Source organism: Cyclopterus lumpus, chromosome 11 (assembly GCF_009769545.1).
Source record: "Cyclopterus lumpus isolate fCycLum1 chromosome 11, fCycLum1.pri, whole genome shotgun sequence".
NCBI classification, from domain to species: domain Eukaryota; kingdom Metazoa; phylum Chordata; class Actinopteri; order Perciformes; family Cyclopteridae; genus Cyclopterus; species Cyclopterus lumpus.
In genome coordinates, this window is record NC_046976.1 from 6,151,185 (window position 1) to 6,178,028 (window position 26,844).

Here is a 26,844-nt window from a genome sequence, read left to right on the forward strand (position 1 = left end):
GCGGACCGCGGTCCGGATCCGGGTCCAGACGCCGTTGTATCTGGACCCTGGACCTTTAACTGATTGATAATTATTAAATGTTGACAAAGCGCTTATATTTTAACCGGCGCCGCTTTTCCAGCCTTTACGGTACTCGTTCAGCGGTCCAGAAACACACTGATTATTTACACGTGTTGTAAATCACATCACGTGATGCTACTCAGCCAATCAAATATGCGTATTGTGGTAAGCGTCGCAGCTCGAGTGAGATATACACAGGCTGGAGAGACAGGAGGAGGAGAGGCCGAGCAGTCGGAACTGAACGAGTAAGAGAAGTTATTTCACATGTTGTTCTCCAATAAGAGAAATGTGGACAGAAGCCAGAGTCTTTAACCAGACTCTTCTATGTTCATTCATCCCAAAGGAAGTTAAAAACTAGCACGTCTCACGTGTTCAGAGAACATGACGATCATTAAAAGCGTCAATGAGAAACTTTGCTACGAGACAAATCACAACTCTTTGGAGCAAACGTACTCACATCCGAAATAAAGGAACAGAAACATATGATCAGAATCTAACACATTCATTCACTGACCAACAATAATGTCAACAGACAGAATAGAGCTGAAAGAAGTGGTTTTAATAACAGATTTAGTCCCTGCACACACATTTTATAAGAGAATAATATAATATCGTCAATATATTATAGTCAATAGACACCTGAATGAACTTAATGTAAAGCTACAGGGCAAAGACAATTAACTTAAATGTAGTACTTTATTTTAAGATAAACATTTTTCAAAACCTTTCTGTAAATTTTTTCCTTTTTTAAATCCAGCCCTTATTGTTATTGAAATGAGAGAAGAACATGTATTTATTATTGAAGTATTCATAATTCAGTTACATTTGAATACTGATAATAAATATTTTTTAGATATTATTTATTTATTTAATTTGACAGTCAGTTGTTGACTACATACAGCTGTTGAAAGAACTGCTATAGGCTACTATATCATAGCGCAAGACATTACTGTGATGTTCCAGAGCTTTTGCATGAGGACATTTTCTCGAACTGGACCTTGTTGAACATTAGGTTCAGGTTACTTTATTTGTACCCGTAGGTAGACTTGGTTTGCAATGGAAAGTGAGGCATTCATCTCGACACACATTACAATCAACGCAGACAACAAGACTGATACAAGTACACAAAGCCACAAATCAGTGCACTGTTATAATTATAATTTGTTTACCTGAATGATGGCTGCTGGAACAAAGCTGTTTTTATACCGCTTTGTTCTACACCGTGGTTCTAAATACGCTCGTCTAGAAGGGAGAAGCTGAAACTCCCTGTGCAAAGGGTGGGAGTCGTCCTCCAAGATGGAGCCGGTTATCCGTTGTAACTGTGTGGCTTTCAGGGACTCTGAGCTCAGCTGTGACTTCAATCAGCCTGCTAGACCTTTTCACAATGATGTAGAGTTTCTGTTCTTTAAAGACAAGCCTCCAAACCACGACACCAAAGAAAGAGATCAAATTGATTCAATAAAAGCACGATAAAATAAGGTCATCATGGTTTTGTCAATGTGGAAATAAGACAGTTTCCTCAAACAAAACAAACGCTGCTGCACCTTTTTGTACACAGCTTCACAGTTTGCATCAAAGTTCAGTTTTGGGTCAATAATTGTCCAAAGATATTTGTAAGATTCCACACACTCCACTGTCTGACCCTTAATGAATACGACCTCATGTGTGTGGGCATGTTTTCTAACGTCAATTATCATGTCTTTAGTTTTGGATATGTTTAATTGAAGATAGGACTCCTCACACCACTTCACAAAGTCGTGGATGACCGGACCGTGGCAAGTCTCGCCGCCCTGGAGCCGACTAACAATAACAGAATCATCTGCATACTTTAAAATTGTCCTATTTTCATACCTGGTCTGACAAATATTTGTGTAGAGGATGAATAATAGGGGCGAAAGCACACATACTTACCCTCACTCTTTGTGTCCTGTTAAAAAGTCAAGAATCCAACCCACAAGATTGTGCAAATTGTTCTAATGTCCTCTCCTCTGTGCCCTTGAGAGAGAGATGAGCCTGTCAGAGAGGGGAACCAGAACAAAACTAAACGATTCGACCTAATCAGGAATGGAAAGTGGAGTCATCGTCATGAATGTGAGACAGACGTCTGTCGGCAGAGATCTAGAAGACAGAATGGTTGTAGTGGACTTAAAGACCTTAATTATGGTCAAATCAGTGCACAAATCTGGAAGTGTGATTTAATTACGACAACATTAAGTTATTTTCAAGTGTTACCATTATTATTTGTCATGATTTACATTGGTGCTTTTAATACATGTCAAAATGTCCTGTTTTAAAAAAGGCCTATCACTTTAGCCATGTGTCTGTCTGTCTGTCTGTCTGTCTGTCTGAAATGGTATATATTGAGGTAGGTTGCTTAATGATCCACAAACTGTGAGCATTAACTGCAGCTTGGGCAACACATTGCAAACCCAGTCTCAGGCTTGACCAAATATGTTAAATCATATGTTTTGTTGATTAAGGCGCAGAATAATTCTTCAAAGAAATATTTGTTATCACATCTTGAAGGTGATCCTCATCGATTTCTCATCCAGGCCGTGTAAACCCAAGTCAGTTTTCAAGCCAGTAGATGTCTCTCATGTGCTTCAGAGAAATAAATCCACATCCATCATAGCCAGCGTTTGATGCAAATCACTGACTTTGAGGCAACAATTTGATTGAAATACAACCTGTGCAGGAGCGGTCAGTAAATCAACGCGCATTCTCTCGTCGCGCCACTTCAATACTTTCTTTTATTGCAAAACAGCAACAGAAACATAGATGAAACTCATCTTAAACAGAAAAACCTTGCTTTGTCTTAAATGTGGTTGAACAATAGTTTGCCCTTCCGCTCTCAAGCCAAACACACCTGGCTGTACTCAGGTGACGTCTACATATAGAGTTAACGCCCCCTGCTATCATCATCGTCATCATAATCATTTCAGCAATATGTCAACACAATCAACAGTATTTCATTATGATCAGCATAATTTGATATACAGGCAGTAGCATGATTATAATTTACCCACATGGATGGGATGTGGTATAGATGAACACAAATCAGTGTAATGGCTTCAACAACCTGTTTTGCCTGTTGATGCTTTGACGACCCTTTAACTCTATATTACCTTTCCATAACATTTGTGAGCAATTAAATCCCTAATTAGTTCGCAAAGAGGCCACTATGGCATTATGTCTGCTTTGAATACATCTGCATACTGTATGTCAAGTTAAGTTACAGAGTGATTTCAACTAACAGGGTCCTCCTAAGAGTCCTTAAAGGAAATTAGGGTCACTTAAACATGGAAGGAAACCAACTTGGGAATAAAACAAGCACATAACAATGCAGGGCCAGAGCTTGTGTTGTCTGTGAAAGAGGATATCAGAGTGGCGAGTAATGACAGTGCAGCAGAAAAGGAGTACGGTGTTTCTGTCACAGTGTCCTCTGCGCTCACCCCCCCCTGAAACCAGCTTCAGGGAAATGACCGTCCTCCGTCTGTCACAATTTGACACCGTGATCCTTCTGGAGTGTCTGCTTAGCAGGAAAAGTCTGAAACCAAGAGGAGCCATTAGCAGTTATCCTCGCTTGTAGTTTCCTGCCCGAAGCTCCTCTGACACATACAAGTGTCAAGTCGGTGCACAAATTGGCGCCCCCCTCTTCTCCTGTTCAATTGAGCCCACAGAGAGCTTTAGTGACATTTTTTAACTGAAGGTCTGTCACTGCCTTCCTGTGTCTTTGTCCACCTTTTTCTGCTTCTGGTCCTGTAAGGTGATTTAATTAGGAGGAAAATACAATCTTCAAAGTGAAGGGCTCATTAGTGGAACCATTTTAACTGTATGACCTTTCACTCGGCTGTCAATTGATTGCACAAAGGGGAAAATTCATGAAAATTGATCTTTTCCCCCTCTTTATCTCCCTTTATTTAATCTCAAGAGGCAGTGAAACATAGTCATTCAACATTTATGGGCATGAAGTTGATGCTGCAGACAGATACTGACTTTTTCTAACCACTTTGGTTGTGGGATGTCTTTTTCTTTTGGACACACAACAACTATAAAAAAGAAGACAACATACCTGCTATCTTTTCCCCAAACATTCTTCTTTCAATTGTTATTTCATAATGACACAACAAATAAATGCACACTTTGGGAAGATAGCAGTGTTTTGGGAGCTTTCTTTGTGCATTTACTTGTCATCCAGTACCTCCAAATTGATATTATGCACACAGATGGAACCAACCCAACCACAAACTCTGTTGTTATTGTGCGCCTTTGATTGATTAATTGATTGAAAAAATGTCACTGTAATGTTAATGATAAAAGTGATTTGACGGACGGCAAGGACAGTTTGGCTGATCAAGTGAAGTATCGGGATCGAGCAGTAAAGATTATGAAATCCATTAAATTGTCTCTGACAGATGAGACTCCTAGTGTTGGTAGTGTGGAGGAGTTGTTTCATAGTTTAGGTATAGATCAAACTATCTTTGAGGCTGCATACAAATGTATTGGCAGAAATTCACATTTAGAAGAGAGATTGATGAAGTATGGATTAATCAATATAGCAGACCATTGGTAAAATGCTGAAATGCAAACATTTCAAAAGGCAGAAAAGGAGATGTGGTTATTGTTAGGGAATGCACATAGAGAAGCATCCAAACAGGGCAAAGCAAAAGATGCATTGAAAAAGTTTTGAAGTTTTTATTTACACAACAGAGATTGTGGCAGTTCATAGATTGACAAATATGAGCCTGAAGGAATGTTAGCGCAAGATTCAGTTTGTGCGAACAGGGGATAGTGCAGTGAAAATAAGTTTGAGTCTTACTACAGAGGACATGTGGATGACTAGTTTGGTGGACCAGTGTCAGAATAGGTGAAATGATGCAGTAATGATGTGTTTGCATCACAATATCGAGTTTTGTCAACAGTCAAACTAACGAAAACAACGCGAACACGACCTGCAGTTGTGCGTTATGCTCATTTCTCTAAGATAAAATATTCAGAACATTTTTATCATAGTATTTCGCAGTTGTTTATGCCGTATCGTGCAGATGTGCAGTTGAAACCATCAACATTTGAAGACTTTTATATGGCTGGTCATGTTAGATTTAATGATGGATCAAGACAGTCATTGAAATCTGTAGTTGACAAGAATAGAGGTTTGTTTGAAGTTGACGCAGAGGAATTGGATAGTGTACAAGGGTCTAGTGATGATAATGCTGTTTTAGTGTGAGCTGTGCCCAGAACAAGAGCTGGAGTGATAAGAATGCGAACGAGAGCGCAAAGAAAATGAAAACGTAGATGAGGAGCACATGGAAGGTATTCCTGACCTTGCATTTAGTCATCAACAAGTTGCACATTTGAAGAAGACTAATAACATGTGCAAAAGTGAAGGGTTAAACTTAATTAGGGCTCTGAATGACACACAAATGTCTATATTTTATCAGATGAGACAATGGTGTCTAGACAAGATAAGTGAAAGAAATCAAGAGGAAAAAGTCATTTAATTTGAATTAAATGACTTTTTCCGGTGAATGCACCACCTGTGTGCCTACACCACCCATTATAAAAACATGAACTGGGTCTGGATTTTTCCCACTTATCTTATGGCACAATGCTTGAATAATATGACTAATGACGTTGACAGTAGCGCCGAAGTGTAAACACCAAAACTATCTGCAGGTGTTACGACTGCTAGAAGTGACCGGGCTGGCTGACTCGAAAGGCTGAAGTGAGCATGCATGTATCCTTTTCAAATTCAGTTCTCAGTTCTCTTTTAAGCACTTGACATTTTACATGTAAAACATTCATCTACTACATGCTTTTTACTTTCATAAAGAGGTTGGGTTGCCCGGTCTGCAGCTCTTCGGGACCAATACAGTAGATTATTGTTCAGGGTGGTTGGCTATCTACAAGAAAAAAAACATGTTGAAGGTTAGAAACCAATTCATAAACACACACCCAGGCTAGACTTATCTTGTAAGATCTTGTAATCTTGTAATAGAGCGTGATCGCATCATAATGTAACCCAATGCAACCTCCGTTAGCGTTAGCTGTTAGCTCAGTTATTTAGCCAAGCAGGACTGTGCTGCCCAGCAGCTGCTAATAGCTAACGTGAGCTAGTTCTCTTCCTGCCGATTTCAACAAGGATTTGTTTGAAAAACTAGGGCGCACAAGTGATTAACCAACTGGTCTTACGTACCCGTCTTTTTTTCTAGAGCCTTTAAGGTGTTCTGAGCTTCAGAGAAGCGGCTGGCTGAAGGTTTCTGAAGTGTGAACATTACAGCCTCAGTATTCATACCTGTGTATCAGAAAGCCTTATTATTTAGCTGCCTTGATGAATATGCATGGCTTTGTCCTTCAGCCAAGCATGGAAATAGGCAGCAAGCTGAGAAGTCAAATATTCACAGGCCGACACACACCCTTGAACTTTAAAATCAGTTTACAGTATTACGCACAACAACACACACAAACACACACACAGTTTGCTGACCTTGTCAGTGGTCAGGGTCAACAGCTCCCTTCCAGTCCGTAAGGTAGTTGGCGAGGTTGCTGGTCTTTGTGAATAAAACAGGCTATTGTGCAAACATAGACAAGCTTTTGGCAAGTCAAGCATCGCATTGTAATTTCTAACATGACATACGGAACTCCCTCAGTAAAGAAATGATCTGAAACTGAATAAACAGAACAATCGTAAGATTACATTGCAGTAAAACCAAAATAAGAGCCGACAGGATGTTATTTGACTCGTGAGCTTCTTTCCAGAAAACGAAGGGGAACAATGGGAATACAGTTTACAATGAGCAGATACAATGTTCCCAAAACAAACAGACCCAGGATAATCTCAGTTCCCATGGCTGCCAGGAACAATTACACCAGGTGAAATGCTAATCTGATCCGGCTGTTCTCTGCAAATGCAGTGCCAGCGAATACTTAGATACAAACCAAGGTTGGTCGTGTTTTTCTGTACATTCCTGTTGGGTTTAGGACTCGTCAGTCTGAGAGGAGGAGATATATGTGGTTTGTGCACACTACACAAAGTGATGTGTAATGTGCAGATAGCTGTCAGGGACAAGGACAGAGGAGCTCATCCCAATAAGATCGCTGATGTAATGCACCCAAATCTGACAGCCTGCTCTGAAATGAACTCTGCTTCCTTAGAAAATGTGCACTGACTACAAAATTATCATTTATTCTGACGCACTGTATCTATCAACGAGCAAAACTCCCCATCCTTCCACTTATTACAGTCGTTTTTGAGAGGCCAGGTTCCATTAAAAGCTGTGAAATATTATGGCGTGGAAATCGAGGTATTAGAACTGAGAAGGTGTGCTGACGGAAGACCTCTTCACACAACTATCTTTACAGCTGAGTCCTGGGCCTTTTTCTTTATTGAGCCTTGACTGATCAATCATTAATTATTTTCTGAAATCCAATTGCCAAATGTGCTGGACACATGGGAAGGTTTGCTTCTGCAACATACTAAAATATGTATTAGTACACACACCAAAAGTACATTTATTGAATTAATGGTAAATATATAAATAGTCATGAACACCGTTATGCTCATCTGACAGAGATCATAAAATATAGCAGTATGACTAAACAATGGACAGCTGATCAGCTGTGCCATACCTCAATTTTAATTTTACGTCGCTGTAAAATTAGCTCCAAGACGAGGACATCTTATTTGTCAAAATGCCTCCATAGCTTACCAAGTAATAGATCCACACAAAGGCCAAAGCTATGCTAACATCCTGACTGCTCCATCTGTACTGTACATCCAGACTAAGACCAAGTTGCTTGTCTATCAAGCAGCAGTTTGTCCTCGCTCCTCTTTGGTGCTGAATACTGAACCACCTACAAAAGACACATCAACGTCCTGGAACAATATCACCAACGATGCCTCCATAAGATCCTCAGGACCAACTGGGATCAAAAGGCAAACAAACATCAGCAAACTACCAAGTATCTCCACAACCATCACTCGTCACCAGCTCCGACGGACAGGCCAAATAATCCGTATTCCAAACTCCCGTCTTCCGAAATAGGCCCTCAATGAAGAACTTGGGCAGGGGAAGTGCACCCAAGGGGGACCAAAAAAAAAAGCGGGACAAGGATAACCTCATATCCCACCTGATGAAATGCCATGTTTACCTCAACGACTGGGGAGAGATGGCCTGTGAGAAGAACCTTTAGAGAAGGATGACGTTTGAAGGGAACAGGACCTTTGCCTTGCTATGAAAGCAAAAAAGGCAACGCAGAAAGGAGAGACCCACCACCAAACTGCTCCTCCAGCTATGAATACTACAACTGCCTACACTGCAGTAGACCATTATTGGATCCAGGATTGGCCTTTACAGCCATTTGAAGACCCACACATAATCCATTTCACCAACAGGAAGACAATCATACTCAACCGTGAGTGATCGCCGATGACAGACATGAGAGCGGTATAGATCTTTGTATCTAACACTCGGCATGAAAGCGCATAAGCTTCAAGGAGTGCAGGGTACCAGTGTACAGACAACAAGCTGATGTAGAATAAAACAAATGTGATACTGTGTAGAAAAAGGAAACCTTCAGGGGGCGCTAGGGGGTTAATGTTTAAAAAAACTGACATTTGAGTTTATAACTTAACATTGACAACCTAAAACTCATCTAAGGTCACCGTATGAACGAAGAAGTGTGTCCCTATTATGCTACAAGCAACTGCTGTTCTCAGTTCCTAAAAATCTGAGATTTTGGATCTATTCAGTTTTAAAGTATCTCCTTCTCTGGGGAACAAGTTCTTCCGTATTTTACAGTGCCGAGGTGAGGAAACACAGATTTCTGGGCCATTCTGTTTCGGTGATGGCGACAGAGGCAGCGATGATGCAAGTTGTCTCAAAGTGCTTATAACATGGGTGATGGTGATGAAGGGGATTGGAGGAAGAGGACGGAGTGGAAGATGATTAAAAGGAAGAAATAATGATGACAAAGAGGATGTTCAATGTGATGATACTGCAGAGTTTGCAGAAGATTATAGAGAGCCGAAGTCCTCACGTCAGTCTAATGCATTTCTTTCATCATTCTTTTCAGTTCATTAAGCGCGTTGTTGAGGTTTACTTTTCATATTCTAGAATAAATTGGCTTCCTCTACAGTTGCTATTAGAAATTGAAACCTTTTAATGTATGCCATTTTTATATTTCAAATTGGAGCTCCAATAAAAAACCTACAAGCACAGTAGCGTTGGTACTTGTGTCGTCGAAGTAATTTAATCTTTTTTTTTTGCTGTAATCTCTGCTCGCTAAAAACTTTTCCAGCATTTGTACTTTCTATCTCTGAACAAACCCCTCAACCCAATAAAATCTGGGTTTTATGGAACCTCGGTGTGACGCTCGACAGTCAACTCTCCCTGACTGCCAACATTACCGCAACAACACGCTCCTGTAGGTACATGCTGTACAACATCAGGAGAATACGACCTCTTCTCACTGAGAAGGCGGCACAGGTTCTGGTCCAGGCTCTGGTCATCTCACGGCTAGACTATTGCAACTCCCTGGCAGTTCTACCTGCTAATGCCATTCGACCTCTACAGCTCATCCAGAATGCAGCTGCTCGACTGGTCTTCAACCTCCCGAAATTTACCCACACTACTCCGCTCCTCCGCGACCTTCACTGGTTACCGGTGGCCGCCCACATCCGCTTCAAAACATTGGTACTTGCGTACCGTGCTGCGAACAGATCGGGTCCGGTCTACATCCTGGACATGGTCAAACCGTACACCCCAGCTCATTCACTTCGCTCGGCTTCTGCCAATCGGCTTGTAGCTCCTTCACTTCGAGCTAAACACTCAACAAAATCACGACTGTTTGCTGTGCTGGCTCCTCATTGGTGGAACAAGCTCCCCATTGACATCAGGACAGCAGAAAGTCTCTACACCTTCCGTTGCAAACTAAAAACACATCTTTTTCGACTATACCTTGAATAGGGAGGGTAGAGCCGTAGTAGCACTCTAGCAATAGATATCTACCGATAGCACTTTGTTGTTTAGCACTTTAGTAGCACTTAAATGGCACGTATGGATAGTACTCTGTAGTTTAACGTTATCGAAGAAATTGTACTTGCTTGATTCTTGTTGTTCTGAGTTTGGACTCATGGTTTAATGCACTTATTGTAAGTCGCTTTGGATAAAAGCGTCAGCTAAATGACATGTAATGTAATGTAATGTTATGGGAAATGGTGTTTCATTAAGCCTGTGAAAAACCAGAAATATTAAATAAACAACGATATTGGATTTATTCTTGAAAAAAAGGCCATCCTTATCTAAACATATGAAGCTTAATTTCAAATGATTTATTCAGTAAGCTGGAAATGTCACCGACCAACAATCTATAGGATAATTGTGCTGCATTCATGTGCTGTCAGAATAATCTGAAAAATTTGTCACAATCATATTTCATGGCTCAACTGATCCCTCCCCTTTGCAACGCAGATACTGGAAACCGCTATCAACGTGTTGTTTGAACGCTTTGAGCAATAAAATAAACAAATCTTCTAGCTTCCTTTTGTTAAGTAGGCTAAGCCCAACGCGACATCACAGAGATGTGATTTGACTGCATCGATTTGTCGTTTCTGGGCAAGTATGTGCCAGTCCAAGAGAACTGCTCATTTAGACACAATCCTGAGAAGTAACACAGTGGCACTTTTGCAAGAGAAAGGGGTTTTGGGGATGAGAAATAACCAATGAAATAAAGGTGATGCACAAGCATCTTTTTACACACGTAAAGTAACCTATAACCCCAAAAAATAATATAATAAAGTCAGCTGATAACATGCCCCTTGCCTTTTGGGATGAACTATTATTAGCTTACTAATGCAGATAGTAAACTAGTTAGCAGGACACACTAACATTGTTGGCTTATTTTAGAGCAGATGAACACAGTTTAGTCCATTTTCTAAGCTTTTTCTCCTAGGTTAGTTTTGGAAATGTAATGGACAACATGTCGACAAATCTAAAGCTTTACAGACATGCTTAGTTACGGTTGCTACGGTGCGATTGGACGATCACCGTCCAGGCACAACCACCTTCCTTTTATGTTTAATGATGGACATGATAAATACTTGTTCCCTCTAAATAATATGTACTCTAAATGGATGGACAATAAGCAAGACCTCGGAGTTAAAGTGGCGTTGACCGCTCATTAGGAATGCAGCTGACCCAAGCTTGACTCTCAGCGCAGGCTTTTAACAAATCTCCCGGGCACTCTGTAGCCCAGGGATCTTTTTTTACTCTCTTGTATTGATCTTGGCTTTGTGTCTGCCTCAGCTGATGAGCAGCAGGAATATATCATTCATTCAGGCATGCCTTCAAATCTCTGCCTTTTCTTAATGGCCTGCAGTCAGTCCTCAGTCAGGTCTTCGCTAACGTGTCCTTTTCATTCGGTTTGTTGTGGCCATATGTGCGTGCTTGTCTGTGTGAGTCGGACATGTTATGTAATACTTTGATGAACGAAAATATAACCCACATATAGCCATCCCAAATTGCTAAAATACTAGAACAAGAGAATTTAAGAAATGATTTTCTACTTTTTCTTCCTCCTTAGTTGATCGAATTAATACTAAAGTAAATATTTCCTATTCTCTTTCATATTGAGTAAAAAATATTAATTTAAATATTGACATCATAATATATATATATATATATATATGTTTTAATACACACACACACATTTGTGTTGTGAAATAGTTTATTAAAGTTAACTCAACCTTAAAACATAATTGTTGTTGTTGCATTCTCATATTCAGAGCCTCTCCACTGCATACAGGTGTCATCTAAACTGGAGGTTTCTGACTGAATTAGTTTGATATCTTAGATGGAGAAAAGAATACCGATTGACCTTGAACTGTGCTTCACAATTCAGCTGTTGAATGTGTCCTTAAGCACATTTGGGCCTGCTCAAAGAAGTTGTAGACAGAACTTGCTATTTAATGGACTTACCAAAGATAAAACGAGGACAAAATTAAACTTTCTTGAGCATCCACAGGAGATGTTTATGGAGTTAAGCCAATTCGCACTGCGCTATTACTTCAAACTGCCAATTGGGGCAGCGTGGAAGCTTGGAGGTATATTAGGTTTTATATTTATTTGTTTTATTTTAATTGTACAAATATTTCTGTTACACAAATATCCAACATGCATTTTTAGAAGTTGGGGTCACAAGTACAATTTTTTTCAGTATTTTCATGACTTTGATGCCCTGTGTTTCGCCTCTCAGGCTACAAAGAGGTTACTGCCGACCCTCTGATTGGTATGTGCTTGCAGTCTGAGAGGAAGACTGATGGCGAGACTCAACACTGGCAAACAATGAAATAAAAATAATTATTATAAATATTATGTACCATTTTTGTTGGTATGATGATGTGCATATTGGTATTGCATTGTAATATCCGGGGGCCGGTCCAGAGTGGAGTGGGAGTGTCTGCGCTCTGCTCTTCCTTTCTAACAGGAAAACGCCGGAGGAGACCCACAGTGCCACACAGCCGCGCACTGCAGAGGAGAGAGCGAGGGAGAGAGAGAGAGAGAGAGAGAGAGAGAGAGGAAGCGGGATATAAACACCAGCGGGGAGTATGTCACGCGCCGAGGGACGCTTTAACCACCGGCGCACCGCGGCCCGTGCATATCCACCGGCTCTGCTTTAATTCAGCAGACACACATCGCCCCGTTCACCACTTATGCTCTGCTGAAATCGTCCCCGCCGCGGCTGCTTCTGGTCCATCCCCGTCCCCTCCTCCTCCTCCTCCTCCTCCTCACTCTGTCCTCCCCTCCCCTTTCCTCCTCCTCCTCCTCCTGCTCTTCACCGTCCCGTCGCCAGGATGGACAAGTCGCCCTGCAGTCCGCACCCCGTGGCCAACGCGACCAACTCGTCCCCGTCGGACCGAGGGAGTTCGTCATCGACGAGGAAGCCCGTGAGGAGCGGGTCGCACAGCCCCGGCTCCAGCTCCCTGGGCGGCCCGGCCGGAGGAGGAGGAGGCAGCAGCCGGGGATCTGCGCTGTGGAACAGCATGAATTTGCAGCAGCCGCGCAAGAAGCAGCTGGAAGGAGTGCTGAGCAAATACACCAACCTGCTCCAGGGCTGGCAGAACAGGTGAGCGCGCACGGGATGGAGTTTGGGGGGCAGGCGTTGGACACGATTCACTTTTATTGTTCGGGGGTTCCGATAGCTCGGTGTTGTTATTTTCCCCGTCCACGTTGCACTTTTACCAACACGTCACTGTGATGAGGAGGAGGAGGAGGAGGGGGAGGAGGAGGAGGAGGGGTCAGAGGGTTCCAAACCCTGCACATGTCATGTAGGCCTCCTAACGGACTACTCTACTGACTATTACAAGGTTTACAGAATCTAATAAAAATCATATAATACATTTTTCAGAGAGACAAATTTCTATTTATCAGTCCAGTTAAATGCTGGCCTTTGGTGACATCGTATAACAGGTGTGTTGATCCGACTCTACAGTCATTTTTAGGCTAGATTTAGATTTAGATTGTATTTTTAGAGCTGAAATGGCAACTGTTTGGATATGGTCAATCGTGGCAAAATGCCTCAGAAATGTTACCTCTCAAATGTGAATATTTGCAGTTTGTTCTCTGTCCTCTGGGTTTTGGACTATGAGGAGGCGTCCAACTTGGGCTGTAGGAGATGATGAACTAATACATCTTGAAAACTATCAACTGGTTAATTGATAATGAAAATCGTTTTTAGTCGCAACCATATAGCACTAGTTGTGTGGCCTTTTCTAACATTAGGGGTCCACTTTATACACAACTAATGATTATTTTTTACTATCAATTCATCTGTTATTTTCTTCATGAATTGTTTGGTCTACTAAACGTCAGCAAACAGCGACAAATGCCCGTCACAACACACGCATGACACCTTCTAATTAAATAACCCGAAAATATTTAATTTAAGTTGGGACCAGACAATATTTGACGTTATTTCTTGAAGAATTATTGATTTTCTGTCGATCGACTAAAAGAACATTTGACTAGAGCTCGACCGATAAATCGTCTGGGTTAATACTATATATCGATCCGATATTAGCTAATAGAAGACATGCTGGTATCAACGTATGCATCGGCAGAGACTGATGCTAATTTAGAAACTGTTTCCATTACATACAGTAACTTATCCCTATTTGTATAATGTACAAATAATGTAGGCAACAATCAATGTTTTCATTGTTGATTAATCTGCCGATAGTCCAAAACCCAAAGCTATTATTTCTACCATCACATATGACTCAGAAAAGCATCACATTTTCTGTAAAGAGAAGCTGGAAACATTAACCAAACGGTTAATTGATGATCTCAATTAGTCAATAGTTTGATTTTTTTTGTTCTACTGCACTAATCGCATAGTTGGCCTGTCATTTGCAACTGAGAAAAGACAAAGAAAGCAGCAGTCCTCACATACAAGACGGCTTAATGGACTAATCGTTGTAGCTCTAGTTAGTAGAGTCCTAAAGATAGTCTTTATTCTAGGGCTGGGTTATCGTATCTGTGGACACGTAGCCTTAAACATCAACACATGCGTCCCTGTGTTACGTGCAGCGTTTCCTTATAAATAAACGTTGTCGGGATATTAACTTATTCTTAATTCTTTAAAGAGTTTCCTGATATTCTGCTGCTCATGAAAGCGCTGCCGTCTGCTCTCATAATGAAGTGCAGAATATCTCGGCAACAACTGTGGAGATCACAGCGGTGCTTTATTGGATGAATGTTCTTCATGCAGCATTCATGGGTTTACTTGCTACCCTGTCCAGTTCACTCAACTCAGAGCGTTTTCAATGAGTAGCTATGAGCGAGCTTTTCATTTGAAAACATGACCAAAGCCTACACTTCTTACTGTTGTGAGCTATGTATCAAACACCCGGTTGTGGTTTGAGTGTTTTTTTTGTTTTTAGGCGTATAATGACTTTACTTGCTAATGAATAATGCAACATTTCTCCTCTGCAGCTGTAGTGTGATGAAATTACTTTTTAATTTTTTTCACCCACGTACCCACAAAAATAATCGTCCCGTTGTCGCCGTGGCGCTGCTGCATATACGGGACTGTAGGGGGTTTGATCCGGGCTGGAAGCCAGTGTGTGTATATGTGAGAGAGGGAGGCGGAGAGAACGAATGGCTGCTCCCAGCTCTCCATTAAACTGACAGGCAGATGATGCACTGATATGCACCCACAGGAGTAAAAATCTGGGCGTAAGATTCAGCACACGCGCATCTCAATTGTGTTTATTATTCATGTGGGATTTGTTACCTGTCAAGTCTGCTCACTCAAACACCTGAACTTGCATATGAAAACCAATATCACAGTATATAATGCACAGGTTGTTATGCTAAATTTGTTATGTGGAAGGGTGATGTTAAAGCATGGCCTTTGTTCTTTGGGGCGGGGGGGGGGGGGCACTTGTCCCGTTTCAATTTCAGAGTGCCCGATGGTGAAGGTCTTACGAAATGTGTCGATGCAGAGAAACATCCTGAAAATGGAGCCTTTTTGCAGGAAGACAGAAAGCCGGTTGTTCTGAACACAAGTGCGTTGGTGGGATGTGACCATTTAAAGCATAATTCATATTCTGTTAACCCTTTTTATATGTGGACTAAAATGATTCCGGAGTTGTTTATAATTTCTAGATAATCCAGAAAAGCATGAAAAAGCAATTTTAATTTCAAAGATTATGTCCATTTGGAGGGAAATGAGTGAATATTCCAAAAATATTGTTGTCTTGTTGCCAGTAAGGTAGTAGAACTGCACTTTCGGTCAGCAGTCATTTTTCTGCAACACTGTTCTATCAATCTTTGAGATTATTTAACATGCTACAATTTGCAACGTGAGGCACCGTTTTGCTACAGATTCATAACAGTAACTTGAAGTATTTCAGATATTGCTGTCTTCTTTTGTTTTACGATAATTGACGTGGCAATTAAGGGCCCAATCAATCATTTTAACCGAATACATACTTGACATCACCTTTTATAGAAGAGGTTCCACATGAAATATTTGGATTGTTGTGTTTCCTATAGCTTAACGAAATGTAACCAATGGCTTTAAATTGATTTAAACGAACCAGAAAACATTAATAATCGTAACTGTCTTACTCATTGCTCAGTTTAGTGGTGAAAGTATTCCTTCAATCAAATGTTTAGCACTTTTGTTTACATTTCTTCAAACTTCCACTACAATTCAGTTTTTCATTAGTCCCTGAACTCATCTGGCACATTAGATAACTTAATTTAGATATAAAAGTTTTTTTTACTTGAGGTGGCCACAAAAATACTTGAACTGGAAGTTAGAGAGAAGCTTGATGCAGCTGGTTCTGAGTTAAACATTTAAGGATAATATCAGCCTTTTTCTAAACCCATTAGAGGAAGAAGAGAAGTTCAGGGTGCGTCTAGTTGTATCTTTAGGTGCCGAAAGCTCATATACAGTATTCCTATGGGAACATGTGAAGGAGGAGAGGCGGTGCTCTGGTGGTGTAGGAGCAATTGCAGTCGACAGTCACGTTCCAATATTTATTAGGCGGAGAAACACATTGTGTGTGTTTGGCAGGTTGTGTCGTGGTGGGCATCAGACCTGAGTGGAGCTAATTCTGCCGCTGTGTGGGAGGCCATGTGTCAGTGTGAAGTGCTGTTATGTTGTGTAGGTGCCTTGTGTGTCATTGTGGGGGAAAATATGCTCGGGAGCCATTTATGTTGCATATGCATTCTATACTCCTTTTTTCTAGCTTTTCATAGTTTGTATATACTATAATAATATACAGTAGATATAATGATAATGAAAGTAAGTAAATTGCGACTTGAAGCGTAGTTTAACACACGTCTCTCAAAGTACCAGCAAAAAATAAAACGCAAAACTGACCCAAAAAAAGTGATGCTTTGGTCAACCAGGAAGTTAGATCCTTTTTTTAATGCAACTTTATTTAATGGTTTAAATGAATACTTTTTGTATGAGGAATACCCAAAGAAATTAAGATAAAGGTAAATAAATAAAGATACAGGTAAATAGTCATGTGGTGATACTTCAACATTTGCATGCAGATCGAAGAGTACCAAAAGCATTTAGAGCTCTCTGTCTATGATATTTTGACTATATCTTGTTATACGGGGCTATATCTGAAATGATTTCTCCATGTGTAGATTCTAAATGTATGTCTACCTCAGCGGTCAGCAGGGTGTGGAGTACACTGTGAGGGATGAATCATTTCTTTGCAGATGTGCTCTCTGGAAAAGGAGCCCTGCTGTGCTGCTTTCATCAAAGCTGTGAGTCGGGGTAATGCAGCTCTGGTTTCTGTGGCAGAGAAGAGGAAGAAAAACTAAGCCTCGTTTTCTTTCACTGCCCCTATTTAGATTTTCTTTTTTGAGTTGACCATCGCAACTAAAGGTCCACAACTCAAAGTCCACAACTCAATCTGCGGATGAAGACCATGTGATACAGTTGAAAGCTCCATAGCAAACTATTTTGATGGGAGCTTGTACTTGAACCTGCTTTAGTGATAATTTGTGTGATTAATGCCGAATAAATGCCGCTCTAGCTTTTACCTTAATGTTTAGATTTCTGGTTGACTCTCAATGCTCTCATCAGGCTCTCGTCTTGTCATTTACGTTATGTCATGATTTAGACAAGTTTCGGGGAAACACGGATATTACAGTTCCTGTTATCCCATTGGAAACTGATGCCCGCACAGAGGTCATACAGACCATCATCCAATGCCCGCACATTGGCCAGCAGGATGGCTGGCGTACAATTAAGCACACAGCAAGCCTGACAAATGTATTGCTTGAAGAATTCTCTGAAAGGCACCAACACGGCCCGAGAGGTCAAGTTAAAGTGATTTAGCCGAGGTGACACCTAGCAGACAGCAAGCAACCTGTAACGCCACCCACCTGTCACTCAAAGCGGCAACACTCTTGATTAAGCCAAACTTTAAGCCTCAATATAGTTTAAATGGGTGAGTTATGTCAAATCTAACCCCCTGTACAGTTGTCATAAATATTAGCTTTAGAGACCAACACTGTTTTATGTCCTGGGCTGTATACATGCATATATATTTCTGCTGTAAAGTTGGGCATTTTAACTTTAAGGTCAATTGGGATTGATGGGGATTTTTGGAGCCAGCCTCAAGTTGCCATTTGATTAACTGTACTAGGCACTTTCTTTTTGGCTTCATTTCTCAACCCCAGAGCTCGGGATTGAGAATTTTATTATATATATATATATAATCTGGCAACATTCAATTCAGACTTGTGTTGTTCTGAAATTGCTACGGAAATGTTACCAGATCCAACCTATAGTAAGATTACCGTTATGACTCTCTCATGATAGTATGTGATTATAAAATGTTGACTTTACAGAACCCCTTCGGCACTACTACCCGACACACGGCTCAAAACTAACTTTTCATTGGTTGCACCGCTGAGCATAACTTTTTCATGTCGTTGCACCCAAATCTCCAATGAAGATATTAGGTCAGGGTTTGACAGAGGAGCGGTTACCTCCACAAATGATGTCGGGATGGGTCTGTTCACACCCGGGAACTGGTAACCGCTGCATTTCTGTTGATGAAAAAACAATCAATAGTTCTCTTCATTTTGAATTACTGCTTTGTTTTAAGGTTGTGATGTTGCTCGTGGAGGAGTACAACGCGCAGTTTCACATATACACACATGCCTTATTTATATATTCCACATTCTTATTCAGCAGCGAAGAATATCGGGGCCAATCAGAGGCAGAGTAGGCGGCAGGTCTTTGCAGAGGGCGGGGTAAAGAAAAGTAATGCTACACACACTTATGCAGACCTGTTAAAGGTCAGGCTCACCGGCACGAGCAATTCAAATGTTTGGTCGTATTCTGGGGCCATGCTACTCATGTTATTACTGAACAAGTATAAGTCACATTTCCTGCCAATAACGAGGGTGATTTACTGCCTTCCTCCCGAGTGTTTTTAAGAATGAACTGCCAAAAGAGCACAGAAGCGATGCAAAGTCTGCTGACAAGCTATTTTCTGCATTAGGAAATGGCAGTGTTTCTGGTGGAGTGGATAAATGTGCTTGACTAAGCTCTTTTAACACTGTTGTTATTGTTATGGTGGCGATTTTATTTTATGATATCAGCAAAAAGAAAAGAAAAATGGATCGGTATCTGAAAGCCCTTTATTGTTATAGATGTTTATTCTTGAGTGGCTGAGTGATTACATTTCAAAGCTACTGGGGATAGTTTTTGAAAAGCAAATGTCGTTACATTTAGGGTTTTCTTGGAAAAAAATGTATTTTTGTCGAGATATGGATAAATACAAACATTTGATCGCCATTAAACCAGTAATGGGTTTAAAATCAAGATATGCATTCTAACTAAGTGCAGTAACACTGCTGCAAATGTTCCACCATTGTCATTATCTTTTCATGTGGCCCAGTTTGCTGCAGCGTCATGCTTCCAAAGGTGAAAGGTGAAAGGTTTACTGCGGGTCAGACATCATCAGCACTGCTATGACACGAGAGGCTTAATGTGAAGCCCAGGATTTATTACACAGCACCATCCATCATGTTAGAGGTCTCCATCAGGGTGTTGCTGCAAAGGCAGGACTCGTCTAGAGGGGTCAACGGTAAAAGCCTCCACTCTGCTGACTGATAAGACTTCATGTACAGTAACAGTATGTGTGTGTGTGTGTGTGTGTGTGTGTGTGTGTGCATGTGTATGTGAGCGGAAAAGAGATGCCTGGTTAAAAACTGACACAGGCAGATTGTTCCCTGGTCAATGGGGTCGACATAAATCACCAGCTCGCCTGATGGAAGGGGGCAAGATCACCAGTGGGGATACATTTTCCGAGATCGGTGTTCACTGCATCTTCTCTGGGGAACTCTAGAGGGTTCATGGGAAAATGCCCGACGTGAAGGCCCAGCAAAAGAGTTCTTTTGTTCGCTCATCGTTAACATATTTGTAGACTTAAGCCATTCATGATGTGATTTTAAAAAAAGAAAAGAAAGAAAGTGATAGATATGTATAGTGCTGAAGCAATCAGTTGCAATCTGCTGCTTTGTTCACTTAGCAGATTCATTTCAAATTAAATGTATTTGTGTTTCGCAATGTTGGTTGGACAAAATGATCAGTTTCAAGATGACACCATGTCTCTGGGAACTTGTGGTGATATAACTGACATTTATACATGACATTCACAAAGAAACTATTTTGACAGTGGAATAATCATCTTTGGCAGATAGCTGATCCTCCTCATAAGGTCAAAATGCTCAACTCAGCTGGTAAAAGCGTCTCAAATGTGAGGGTTTGCAGCTTCATTGTGAACTCACTACGTTTGGTCGTCACACTGTTGTTTGGACAGGAAGCATGAAGAGGTCTTCTTGGGCTCTAAACTGTGACTTTGATTTTTACTGTTTTGTGACATTTTACAGACAAATATTAGATAATGTTTAATACGGATCAATCGAAGAAAAACAAACCAACAAGCAAACGGCGGATTAAATAATGAAAGTAATTCTTGGTTGTCGTCTTAGATCTGTTGAGCCAGGAATGAATTGGACCCAAACTCAAGATATGTTTCTTACTTACTCTCAATTAGCTGATCGAATATTAATCTGCAACCAGTTTTTGTTAATTATTAAAATCGCAAACGTTACATACATATAGCAATTGGGCAAATTAATAGCTTTTCTTTGTCGGTAAATTGATAATGAACATACACGTCTGGTCATACTCAAACAACTGATGATATATTGGTATTACAGATGAAAGGGAGTAGCAGTGGGCTGACTGAAGTGACCCGTAACTGTCCTTTGAAAGTCAACACCTGTGAGACACTGGAGTGGACGCCTTTAATCGCCACATACAACTGTGGGTGTACGGGCGCCGCTCGGCAAAGGCCTGATCAATACAGCTTCTGTACTCGCGGATGTGAAGAGAACATTGATTGCGAACACTGGAGTTATCAGGGAAACGAAGGCGATACGCGGAGCGGACGACGAAACAAAGACAACTGCTGTGACCTCGGGCCACTGGGCACACGTATGAAGGTCAGCCGAAGCCACCCGGCGCCACTGGCCCGTGTTGAGAGGCAGAAAATGCCTTGAGTGCAGCAGACAGGCCGTTTTTTTCTTGAATGCCCTGCACGATCCCTTCTGACCACGGGAAATGAAAAGTCTCTGCTCCTCTCTCGTGTCTCGCTTAATCGTCCAACCGCCGATGAGCGAGGTAGAGATTCAATTACGCAGCGATCGAACGTGATTCATTAATCACAAAGGGGGAAATGTGGGGTTTCATTTGCACGCCTCGAGCTGTGGATTCTGCTCACGATGAGCGCACTAATTGCTACCTTGAGTAATTTGGAATTGAGTTGCCCGGCTTGACGTTGGTGAAAGCGGGCCTTAATGTGCACACAGGGGTATTTCTAATGGATCTCGCATGACGAGAGCGGTGGTAAATAACATCCTGCAGGCGTCGTTGCATGGGAGGTGAGAAACTTAAGGATATTGTGTGTTTTTATTTTTATTTAAATTTATTTAATCTCCTTTACAAGAGTGTCGTGGTCAAGACAGCAAAAGCACATTTAACAAAGTTTCAGACATACGACATAAAACAGTGAGAGACAATAAAAACTTTAGTAAAACCAAAACTAAGATTCAAGTCATCACATCCCAGTTCACACAGGTGCACATACCTCAGTCAGAAAAACATCGACAACCAGATCTAGATTTATAGCAGCGCTCTCTCTCGCCTCGTCTCACCCTCATTTAAAGCCCTCTTCCCCGCTTTCTTGCTCTTCTCTCACACACTTCTTGGAAGGTTTGCACAACAGGAATATAAAGAAAAGTGTTCCCAATAAACAAGCGGGGATAATGAGAGCATAAAGCAAAAATGATGGGGCTGCTTCTGTTTCCCTCTCTTCCCTGCTTTCTTTCTCTCTTGCCCATTGCTTTCTTAACTCTCGGTCTTTGTTTCCCTCCCATACAGGTACTTTGTGTTGGATCCAGAGCTGGGACAGCTGCAGTACTTTGTCAACGATCAGGGGAAGAGCCAGAAGCCCCGCGGGTCCCTGCCCCTGATCGGTGCCTCCGTAACCCCGAGCGACGAGGCTCCGCACATGTTCGTTGTAAACTCTGTCAACGGAGAGCTGTACAAACTCCGAGGTATGACCCAATGCCGGCCTCAGGCTGCCCGTATATGGCAAAGTACAAACACTGGGTTGAGTGTGTGTGTGTGTGTTCTATGTTTGAGTCTCTCGGAGTGCCGTGTGTAGTAAAAAGGAAGGGGTGTTTATGAATTATTTTTATCTGCACAGTATTTGTGAATGCACTGGACTGCTGGTTATGGAAAGCACGTCTTAGAGGTAAAGCTTCAGGGTTTTACTCTTAAAGGACCAGTGTGTTGGATTACGGGGGATCTATCAGGAGAAGTTAAATGTAATATTCATAGACTCATTGTGTTTTTGTTAGCTTAGAATGAATGGTTTATACCAAAATAGGGAGCAGGTCCTCTTCACAGAGTCTGCCATGTTTCGACAGCAGCCCAGAATGGACAAACCAAACATCGTCCTGTTTAGATTGGGAATTGTGAAATGTACTGGTATTGGTATTCACTACTAAACGTCTCTTATCATGACACCGCTCACAAGAACACCTTACTCCAGACAAGGCAAGGACGATGCAGGCGTTTTCCTTATTTTAACTTTACCAGGTTGCAGTCTAGGGCAGTGCTTCGCCTTCTCCGGCCTACATTACCCGCCACCCATAGGCTCTGGAAGCATGGACACTACCTGTCCAGCGTTATACGCCAGACAAAAAAAGTTAGTGACTAGATGGTGAACATATCGGAAGCTAAAGAGCAAGGTATTTCCCACAGGAGCTGATATAGACCAAACGAAGCCAAAAGAGAATGAATACTGGACGTTCACCAGGTCCAGAAACACGACTACAAACGATAACTTCATAAGATGATGATATGTCGATGTTGTGTTTACTGCTTGTTTTAGTAATGGCAACACATGTCGATTTAAAATGGCAGCCCAAACTTATATATACGTGTAATAACTTATTCTATGTGAACATTTATGTTAATTGCTTTATTTTTCAGCACTTTTGTTTTGTACAAGAAATTTGAAAAGAACGCGGCGTCTTACATGTCCAGAAAAAAACTCTGTATATCAAGTAGAAAGGAGACTTGTTAGGCCAAAGCGTTGGATCTACTCCAGAGTGAAATATCTCTTTAAGACTCAGTGCCAGACAAAGAGCCTGTAGCCGGTCACTGTGTTGAAGGTCTTTGCCGTCAGTGACCTGTATCCACTGAAGCGAGAGAAACTCTCTTTTACCGTTGCTCCACTTGAGCCGCTGGAATGTCCCCTGACACTCTCGAGGGGGAGGATATGAGAATAACTTGGCCTATATCCCCTGAATAACTCAGTGATCCATGTGTATTGATGTAAGAGGAAACAATGAGCCAATAGAGAAGAAGGAGTTGGGCTGAGTAGCTCACAGCCAGAAGCATTTCCATCCCCCATTGCTTCAGTAAGATCGGGGAATGATCAAGAAGGTCATTGAGTGAGAAAAGCAATCTTTTGATACCGCTCAGCTAAACAAACTCAAGGCCTGTTAAGAGGTGTGACCGGTGCCAAGACCCACAACAACAAATATCTGATTTTTAAACATTTGTCATCTGAAAATTATTGCTGTCAACTATCAGCACATGTACTCAAAAAAGTGTGCTCAACCTGCAGGGCACAAAGAGGCTCAGATGTACATTATCAACAGTTGGTGAGTAAGATTAGCCGGTACACTTTGGATCTGGTATCGGTTACCATGGTAATCCCTGAAAGCCCACCTTGAGGGGGAAAAAGGTGCACTCCCTTTTCAGTATTTGTAAGCTGCGTTTCATCTCACTGATGCTCTGCATCTGAGGCTTTATTCTCATGTTCATGCCTTGTTTCTCAAGAGGGTTTGGAACTCATGTCTTTGTCGCACACTGGTGAATGAAGTGACCGGTTAACACTATATATACTATATCGCTATCTTGAGGCGACAACATTTCAGTGGTTCAGTTTGATTTATTTGCAGTTTACTTTTTTGTCTACTAACATTATTATGGAAGGGATCATTTGAATTTATATTTTTCCAGACGTTATAAATGACTATAAATGAAAGAGATAACATTTATATATAGGCCTATCTGTTCTTTGTTGTTGTTGAATGACGTCTTTCTGGTTTCTTTGTTCCTAACTTAATGTTTATTGTACGGTTTCATCGTAAATGCAAGAATGTCTGGCCTGATCCAACAAGGTATTTACATGTGACATCTAACACGGCTGTTAAGTAGCCTGAGAGGCTTTCTGGCTCCAAACCAAAGTGTAATTAACTAAAGCAGAGTAATATAAAGGAAGTATTTCATTATGGGATGCAGGGAGGTTGTCGGGCCTTGTGTTTTGCTGCTGAGTAAAGGTGACGAGCAGTGGGAATTTAATCATGTCTGACTGCACAGATGAAAAATTAAGCTATTTTTCATACGGCCAATGAATAAACCGGCTTATTAAGATACCTGACACAATCTCCAATGTGCATCATAATGATACATGTGCATATGATATGTGATTGAGTATTAAACTCACTGAGAGCATTCCTCACCACATATTTGCCAAAACATATTTCTGGCATTTGGAACGGCGAACTGTTTGTTTGGTTTTACATGACTTTTACTTTTAATCCATGGATATCATTAGGGGGAGAAACTTGGGGTTCAGTGTCTCGCTCGAGGACACTTGGACAGGAGGAGCTGGGAAATGCAACAAAAATCCATCAAATTCACATCTTTCTTGTGTTTCCCTTTTTATCAAGTCAATGGCAACATGAACATTTCAGGCTCTGCCTTCCTCTAAAGTGTGTATGTGCTTTTCCTTCTCATGGAGTAAGATATCAGTAAAGTACACTTATTCTGCTTAAAGATGACATTCATTACCCTTTGCACAGTGGCACAACCAATGTGAGGTGCGGCAGTCTCAATCACTATTAAATAAAAGCTATTAGAAAGCAAATCAAGTCGAAAGTTAAACCTGAAATTACAACACATTTTCTCCGAGCATATCATCTAGTGTCACTGATTTAGTATGAATGATTACAGGGATGTCGTTTTGAGGAGTAAAAGCTGGTTGCTGTAATTGCCAGAGGACCCTGTTAACCATCAGCTTGTCCCTTTTTAAATTGCCCCCCCTCGTAATATATCCCGGCACTTGAATCAAATCTAACTGCTGGTCCGAGCATAAATCCTCCTTATTATCATGCCCTCATTATCATAACCAATTACATCTTTTGCAATGCTGTAATTAGAAATGGATGTAATTAGATGACAATGGTGCTGCAACAATTGACTGAAAAGGAGTGTTTTCTCTTTCTTTCCCTCCGCAGAGTTTTGCATGTCGTGCAGCCGTCTCTCTGGGATGGATATTGACATTTATGACGGACAAACAGACCAGTACGAGTGTCGTTGTTGGTCCCCTTGGTGTCCAGCGCAAACCTCATGCATTCATCACATGAACAGAGCTGTCAGCGCGTCACCTCTAAGTCTGCACGCCTCTTGACACAAAACCAGCGTTGAAATATGCATCAGTGTAACAGTATCAGTATATCCGTGTGTATACCTCTTGCGTCACCATACAAACATGTGCATATTAGCATAGCCACACTGCTCTGCTCAGTACAGACAACTAATTAGCTTCAATCACAGCAAGGCTTGTGCACATCGCAGAGACAAATATCAGATTTAGTTGCTCGCTCACTCTGAGTGAGTGGTCCCTTTTTTAGAGTGAGTGATTTCTGTGGATGATGGTAACGAGGGCTGAGTGGGGAAGATTGGTGCTTGGCACCGGTGTGTCTATGTGGGAATACTCTGTTCTCCTCGGAGAGGCGAGCAGCCCACTCCCAGAGGGAGAGCGCTTCTCGAACGCTGCACTTGTCTGGAGTTCCTGTGAATGTCTAATTTTCTCAGTTTCACTCTTTTTGAAGAGGCCTTTTGTAGGTGTTCCCATGACTGCGGCAGATGTCGGAGGAGTGCGGAGTCACTCTCTCCACCAGGTGTGTTGTTATTAGAGTCTTCTCCTTGCTTCATTGACATAGTCAGGCTCGGCCGAGCAGGTTTGAGTGAATGTGGGTGCATGTGATCATCCGGTTAGCTCACAGCCGCTGCTCCGCACTGCTCTATACGGCCGTTACAACTGAAGCGTAGCGCCCACCCTTCAGTTCCCCCTGAGGTACACATTGTTTGCTCTGTCAGCACTGTTGCCCTAGTTTGCACTGTTTGCACCATCGGCTACTCGCCGTCGACATGTTGAGAGCCGCTGAGAGGCAATCGAAATGCTCCCAGTCTCGAATCTTGCACCTTTTGCACAATTTTTAATTTTTAATTTCAATAGCTATGTAATCCCTTATTAAGGAAGCAATCCATCCTCTAAGAATTTTGTTATGACTATTAATGACTTTCTTATGACATACTATACTATAATAAGTTTATGACTATATTATCATTTTTATGACATTGCACTGACTTTTTTCTTACTTTTGTATATCATGCTGTACTATGACATTTCTTTAAAAAAATGTATGACACAGGGCATCAGCCCTGAGTAGTGTCTACAGGCTTCCTCACCAGCTGCATTCAGGCTGGATAGTAAGAAGACACTGTTTAAAATTGTAATAATTGGACCAAACTGTAAAAATGAAGAGAGCAAAAATATGCTTCTGAGAAGTCCCGGTGGAATCTGCA

The 26,844-nt window shown here is 41.4% G+C and overlaps 1 protein-coding gene across 1 annotated transcript in view; it reads left to right on the plus strand.

Moving 5' to 3' along the window:
• The first annotated feature begins 12,597 nt into the window (after positions 1-12,597).
• LOC117738667 (oxysterol-binding protein-related protein 10) overlaps positions 12,598-26,844 on the plus strand; it is a 54,016-nt gene continuing 39,769 nt past the window's right edge. The window contains exons 1-2 of the mRNA XM_034544672.1: positions 12,598-13,185; positions 22,054-22,229. Coding sequence (XP_034400563.1) covers positions 12,914-13,185; positions 22,054-22,229 — 448 coding nt within the window. The 5' untranslated portion in view covers positions 12,598-12,913. The remainder of the gene's footprint in view (positions 13,186-22,053; positions 22,230-26,844) is intronic.